The sequence below is a fragment of the Phoenix dactylifera genome, unplaced genomic scaffold (genome assembly GCF_009389715.1).
Source record: "Phoenix dactylifera cultivar Barhee BC4 unplaced genomic scaffold, palm_55x_up_171113_PBpolish2nd_filt_p 000241F, whole genome shotgun sequence".
Lineage (NCBI taxonomy): Eukaryota > Viridiplantae > Streptophyta > Magnoliopsida > Arecales > Arecaceae > Phoenix > Phoenix dactylifera.
The window spans coordinates 459680-467193 of NW_024067738.1; the positions used below are offsets into that span (position 1 = coordinate 459680).

General features: G+C 39.7%; 1 protein-coding gene across 1 annotated transcript; it reads left to right on the forward strand.

Moving 5' to 3' along the window:
- Positions 1–832: 832 nt before the first annotated feature.
- LOC103718036 (COP9 signalosome complex subunit 5-like) lies at positions 833–7237 on the forward strand. Its single transcript, XM_039117564.1, has 6 exons — positions 833–1373; positions 2422–2703; positions 2803–2950; positions 3095–3174; positions 6314–6394; positions 6475–7237. The coding sequence occupies exons 1-6, from the start codon at positions 987–989 to the stop codon at positions 6571–6573; spliced, it is 1077 nt and encodes a 358-aa protein (XP_038973492.1). The 5' UTR covers positions 833–986; the 3' UTR covers positions 6574–7237.
- The last annotated feature ends 277 nt before the right edge of the window (positions 7238–7514 follow it).

Sequence of the window (7514 nt, forward strand, 5' to 3'; positions counted from 1 at the left end):
GTTTTAGCCCTCATCCAATCATAGGTATGTTGCATGCCAAGGGGCATGTCATCCAAGCTGCTTTGCATAACTAGTTTATGTTCCACTTGAGCAGGAGAAATTATATCCTACAGTGATGCATCATGTGGCCGTGCACATCGATAATCACAGCTGGTCGTCCTACAGTGATGCATTGAGATGTGTGCTTGATGATGCAGTTTACTGGAATAAGCAGCTGTGATCGGCACGATTGGTATGGAATAAGCAGATGTCTATATATATATATATATATATAGGCACGCCCGCACGCACGGTTAACACAGCTCTAGTCTGCTCAAGATTGAAGAATATAGCCCTTATACATGGATAATATATATATATATATATATATCTACATGTGTATGCATCTGTCTATATATATACATGTGTCTGTACATATGTGTGTGTACACACACATGTATATACATACATACATATATATATACACACACACATATATGTACATGCATATATATATATATATATACATAGATAGACACACATACATGTGTGTATATATATATATATAGATACATGTATATATATAGACAGACACGCACACATACACACACACACACATATATATATATATATATATATATATATATATATATATATATATATATATATATATATATATATAATATATATATATATATATAATATATATATATATATATAATATATATATATATATATATAATATATATATATAGAATCTGGATACTTTTGTGACACGTGTTGGATGACTGGGACCGTTGGACTGAGACATTGTCCGACTACTATTGAAGAACTAACAGACCAACCCGCAAGGCCCCTGTAAAGTTCCCCCCGAGCACCTGACCGCCCATCAAATTTACCTCCTCCGCCCTAGGATTTATAAGTTTTCATCGCCATCTAGCTCGAACACGAAGAGGAAAAGAAACCGAGCGAGAGAAACCCTAATAGGGGTCGCCGGAGGGACCGCCATGGATATGTCGGCAGCGATAGCGCGGCAGACGTGGGAGCTGGAGAATAACATCGTGGCGATGGAGGCGGGGGTGCCGGACGCGGACGCGATCTACTACTACGACGAGGCGGCGCAGGCCAAGTTCCAGCAGGAAAAGCCGTGGGCGCACGACCCCAACTTCTTCCGGCGGGTGAGGATCTCGGCGCTGGCCCTTCTCAAGATGGTGGTCCACGCCCGCTCCGGCGGCACCATCGAGGTCATGGGCCTCATGCAGGGGAAGACCGACGGCGACACCATCGTCGTCATGGACGCCTTCGCCCTCCCCGTCGAGGGCACTGAGACCCGCGTTAACGCCCAGGCCGACGCCTACGAGTACATGGTCGACTATTCTCAGACAAATAAGCAGGTAAAACTTCTCCCCCCCATTCCCTAACCCTAATCACCTATTTCCTTTAATATGCCGTCAAAACAAGAAAGTTATTAGCCGGTTTATCCTCTGACTAATTCTTCCATAAACCCCAACCCTAGCCGTTGTTCTTCTGATGTCGTTCTATCGATCTCCATTACAGGGAAAGAAAGATACTTGTCATTCATGAGTAGTTTCGTAAACCCTAGCCCTTCCCCTAGGCGTATTTCTTCTTGTTTTGTGGTTACTCGTGATTAGTTCCATAAACCCTAATTATATTCCTAGCTCTTGTTCTTCTTATGTTCTGCAATCTATCTCGGTTACCCCAAGAAAGTTGTTCACCTTTTCATCCATGTGTAGTTTCGTAAACCCTAACCCTAAAACTAACCCTAGGCATGCTTCTTTTTATTTTCCAAATGTAGTTCCGATATCTGCAAGAAAGTCGTTAATTTTTTTTCCGTTGTTGGACCAGCATTGAAGTTATCTCCAATGCCAGCCCTTGAACATCAAATGTCGTTGCTCTTAGTCTCGATTGATTGCTCCAAAATAACAAGCGTTTAATTCTAACTATTGTCTATGCAATATTGCCTTTTACAAAGGGACATGCCTGTGTTTGCACAACATGCAAAATCTAACCTTGGTTGTCCTCTCTCTCTCTCTCTCTCTCTATATATATATATATATATATATATATATATATATCTTGGATGCCAGCAAGTAAATCACCTAGAGACAGTTTAATCTATCCTAGTCCTAGCATTGACATAGTTCCAGTGTCGCTATTTTTGATTGCACAAATTTATAGTGAAAATTCTGAGCTCTCAGATCCCAGTGAGGGCCTAGCTGTAGTTTCATTTCAATGTTGTTATTTTTGAGTACACAAACTAATACTAAGGAACTTGATACCTGGGTCTTTGATTTGTATATATCAAAACAATAAGCATATGTCTAATTGTTTTTTTTTTTTTTTGAGTGTATGTTGGCTGCTCCCTTGCCAAAGATAATTTAGTTTCAAGTTGGGAATTCAATTTTTTTTACATATAAATAGGCAGGAAGATTGGAGAATGTAGTTGGGTGGTACCACTCGCACCCTGGATATGGGTGTTGGCTGTCGGGTATCGATGTATCTACTCAGATGCTTAATCAGCAGTTTCAAGAACCATTCCTGGCTGTTGTGATTGATCCCACCAGGACTGTTTCGGCTGGGAAGGTGGAAATTGGTGCATTCAGGACATATCCGCAGGGGTACAAACCGCTTGATGAACCTGTATCAGAATATCAGACCATCCCACTTAACAAGATTGAAGATTTTGGGGTTCACTGCAAACAGGTGTGCATGGATAATATCAGATGTCCAACCCCCCTCCCCACTCCCCTATTTGGGCATGTAGACATCTCCATCATTCTGATTGTCTATTGTTGCTTGTAGTACTATGCATTGGATATAACCTATTTCAAGTCTTCTTTGGACTGCCACCTGTTGGATCTTCTATGGAATAAATACTGGGTGAACACGCTATCTTCATCCCCACTCTTAGGCAACCGAGACTATGTTGCAGGGCAAATTTCTGATTTGGGTGAGTTTTACTTTTTGCTCTTAGACTTATGTAGTGCATTGAATGCAAGTTGCAGTAGTCAACATTGGCAAAGTTGTATGCTCAGAGTCTCACATGTGTTGGATTAGGATTCAGTTGACATATATCTGCAATCTTTTGATGCAGCGGAAAAACTGGAGCATGCTGAAAATCAGTTGGCTCATACACGATTGGGTTCTTTTCTTTTGCCCTCGCAACGAAAGGAGGTCAGTTTACAATGTTCTTACAATGGATGTTGGTTCAGTTCTTGATGGCAGGCTTTGGTTCAATATCTGTTTATCTTGGCCCAGTTTTTTTTTTTTTATAAGTTTTGATGACATGAATTGATATTTGATAAATCTGATAAGCAGTATTTATAACTCACCATAAGCATATGGTATTTTCTACTATAAGCCATTATTTACCTAATATTTCAGTTTCTCTGAATCTGATGACTAATGCCTTTCCACCTACCTGTAAAGCAAAGTTTAGCGAATCCTTCCAGATTAGTCAGTTTACCTGTCTATTTTACTATGGACACATCTAAGTATGTTACTGAAAGTATTTTTTTTTGGGAAAGAACTATGTGCAATATTTTTGTTCCACCAATATGATCTTAGAATTGAATAGAGATATGTGACGATGTTACTTTTGCAACTAACAAAACGTGATTGATGAGACATATGGGAGAAGTTTTACAAGTAGGATGGTAAAACTTCTTCTAGGATTTACGGTCCAGGGGATTTTCTTTTGGGGTTCACCTTAAAATTGGGGGGAATATAACTTCACTGAATGTATTTATTGGGTGCTCCATTCTTGCCATACACAAGTCAGGCATGTTAACTTTGTTATTGCTGTCCACTGGCACACCTAGATGCTCTGAATACTTAATGGTGGCTCTTTATTAATTGTAGGGCTAGCTACACCGTGAACTTAATTGTCATTGGAATAATTTACTTTCCCTGATAGTTACATGCATGTCTTTTTGCTTCAGCATTTCTAACTTTTTTTGGGTTTACATGCCACTTTTTGTACATAAATGCCCCTAGAATTAAGCTTCCAAGATGAAAATGTATATGTCTTGGGTGGCTCGTTACTTGGAAATTCTTTTTTCTGTAATTGCAGGGTTTTAACACTTGGGTGAACATAATGTGACAAAATACTCCATGAATTTCTAAATATGGCCCCATCTTACATTAGCTAGAAGTATCAGTCTTGGCATGGCTATTTGGAGAGTTCTATGAAAGAAAATATTGCATTGAAAGATGCTTAGATATCAACTATTTTTACTACCAGACAACGTTAATCTAGAACCTAGACGACCCACAAGGTATCATGCCTACTTCTTTGCATTTAGGCCCCTTTTATATTTTTGATTACCCAATATATTAGGCCCCACCCATGAGAAGATATGTCTTTAACCCGCCACAAGATGTGGGATGCCTTGAGATGAGTAAATTCTCCCTCCCTCTCTATCTCTCTCACACGCGTGCACGCGCAATTTTTGTTTCTTGGCAGGAGCACCAAAAGGGCGTCTAGGGTTTGGGCTCCAATGGCTTCTCTCTTCGATCCCTCCTCTCCTCTCCCTGATCTCTCTTTCCTTCTTCGTCTTTGTTTTGACAATGTTTGATTTCTAATTTCCAAAGCCTCACAAAATCCTCCATGAAATCAGTCACCTGTTGAATGAGTTTTTCCCCTCCAATCCAGGCACGGGATCTAGACTTCAAAGATCACATCAATGAGGTGGGCAGAGGGAAATGGGTCTCTCTCTCTCTCTCTCTCTCTCGCTCTTGCTCTCTCGTGCGCGCTTTTCTTTTTACTAAACCTTTTGTAGGCTGCGAGTGGAGCACATGGCGTCGTGTCTTCAGTGTGAGCCACTCGTGTCACGACTGTCATGCCTGCTTGGGACACTGAAAAACCCCAAATTTGCTGTGTCCGGGTACACTGCATCTAACAATAGATGATATATGAAACTCTAAAATTGATGTCAAACATGAATATCAACTCTATTAGTTCAACACATGACTATTTACATGCATAGATGCCTCTATTAGTTTACATACATACCATGGTTTAGCCTGATATCTTGCAACCTTGGTTCATGACTAATAGTAAGATGAACCTAGATCTCTTTTTATCTCAGCCAATATGGAAAGCTGGAAAGACTTGGTAAGAATCTAGATATTGGGAGGTCTTGGCTGACATATATAATCCAAGATATTGAAAATTTGTTGATATAATGAAAAACATAGATTAACAATTGTTTAACCCATTAATTTTAGTATTATACAATTAAATGAAAAACCTAATTTAGATTGGAAAAGAAAGATCAAAAAATCTCAGCCAACAAGTTGGTGTAGATTTATGTTGGCTTAGAACAATGAGCTTAGATTTTGTTATATCTCATTGATGAGTGCTAAATATTGACACAAACAAGTTCTTGGATGAGATGTTAGCCGAGATGGGGAACCTTGATATGTACATGCATATGTTTTTTCAGTAGGGAACGACCAAAACAATTTACTTAGATCCCATAGAATAAACTATGCATTAAAATGATATCTATTCTTTTTCTTGACTTGCTTATTTATCCCTTTTTCCTTATTTTTAACTATTTGTTGTTTTTTCTTGCTGAATAGGCCAAAACTAGGCTGAAATTTTTGACATTGTTGGAACCATAACTTGTTTGGTCTATCCAAAACTGGAAGAAGAAACAACTTTTGAAACCTTCCTGCAGTCCGTGTCCGATAAGGACATGCAGTATCCAAATCCTATTATGTTAGAAGATTCAATTATTGAATCGTAATCCTAATATTTGAACCTGCCAGCTTTATGGCCCATTCCTCGTGCTTGTGTTCTTGTGCCCTCTAAAGCTGGCAACAAACATTAAGGTTTAAGGTACAAGGTTTTGGCCTGAATTGAATTTCTAAGAATTCAATTAAGTTTGCATCTTTCGCTGTGATCAAATTTGGATTCTAATTTTAGGTTGAGCTTAGATCGGGCCAAATCAAAACAGATAACTCAATAGATGACACACAAGGGCAAGGACCCTGTACTATGCTTGATGACTCGGTAGACGAACCTACACTACTAAATTGGTCACCCAACTTAGATCTACATTGATACTACATACTCCTGTAACCAATATTTTTGGCTTTGTATAAGTACCAAGGATTACCCTACCAGGGAATATAAGGTTGCATAGAACTTTTACAATGTTACGATAAATTACGAGCGCTTATACTTTTTAATGTGGGCCTTTTTCTTTAAAATATTTAGAGTTTGAGGCCTCATTTATCCTTTCGCTTAATGACAGATATTTCTTAATCTTAATACATGTTTTCTTCTGTTTTTTTCCACCGGCAGAATGAGGAATCTCAGCTGGCAAAGACAACTCGGGATAGCTCAAAAATTACTGTTGAGCAGGTGCATGGTCTCATGTCACAGGTGTGTGGAGTATTGTTGCTGGAATCAATACAGTGTTAGATTTTCCCTTTCTAATCTGTGTTTTATTTCGTCTGCTGTAGGTTATTAAGGACATCCTCTTCAACACCGTCCGTCACTCTAGCAGTACATCCCCAAGCCTTTCAGACTCTTCTGGCCCCGAACCTATGGTGGAAGCATGAAGGGTGCCGACAACAGCACAGGGGTTTCCAATTTTTGACACCTTCATGCCGCCGCCTAAGAAATGTGGCATCCAGGCCAAGCCCGTTATTTGTTAATACTTGCCCCCTTGGATATGCCAAGTAGCTGCTTCTGCTTGGTTTGATCTCTCACTCTGACATGCTCCAACAATTTCCTAGTGCTGAAGAACTTGGATCTGTAATTATCAGCTCAAATTTAAATTTGGATTGGTGAGTAGGATCATTAGTAATTTAAGGAGATGCTTATGCCTGGGATGACGTTTCTTCTCAGTTCATAAGAAATGCGTTTCCTTTGGTCACTTGATCCCATATTTTGATCTGATTATTGAGGAAAGCTTTCATTTCTGTTGTGGTTCACCGTACAACAGAACGTTGACACGACCAGGGGGGAAATATCAACTGTCACAGGCCGGGATGGTTGGAATTCTTCTCTCGCAAAAAAATGGAAAGAGGGGGAAAAAGAACTCTAGAGAGGCATGATCCGTTTGATGATGGATTGAATCTAAAGTGTATAGAGACGATCTGTTTGTAAGATTATATGTCGCCGTGTAGGCCTGATCCATGTGTTCTTCTGATCTGGAGAGGGCAGAATACTGAATGTATGGACCTGTAGAGTCTTAATGTCTTGCAGATGATGCTCGAGTCCTTTTTCTACCAACACGTCTTGGAGTTGATTCGATATAGTGTTTGCTGGAGCAGTCCAACATACGACCATGCGTTCGGTTACTGTGCATCAGGTGGAATAGCAGGACTTTTGTTAAAAAATGAATTTTCCTAGTTGATCGGGCTAACCAGAAGTTCATCGTGAACGCTGCCACCTTGTATGCGAATCCATCGGTAATGAACAATGCAAACACTCGGGAAGATTTTGTCATTAGCACAAACAAAGGATTTATGCTGCCATTCTCAACACCACCTGTAGG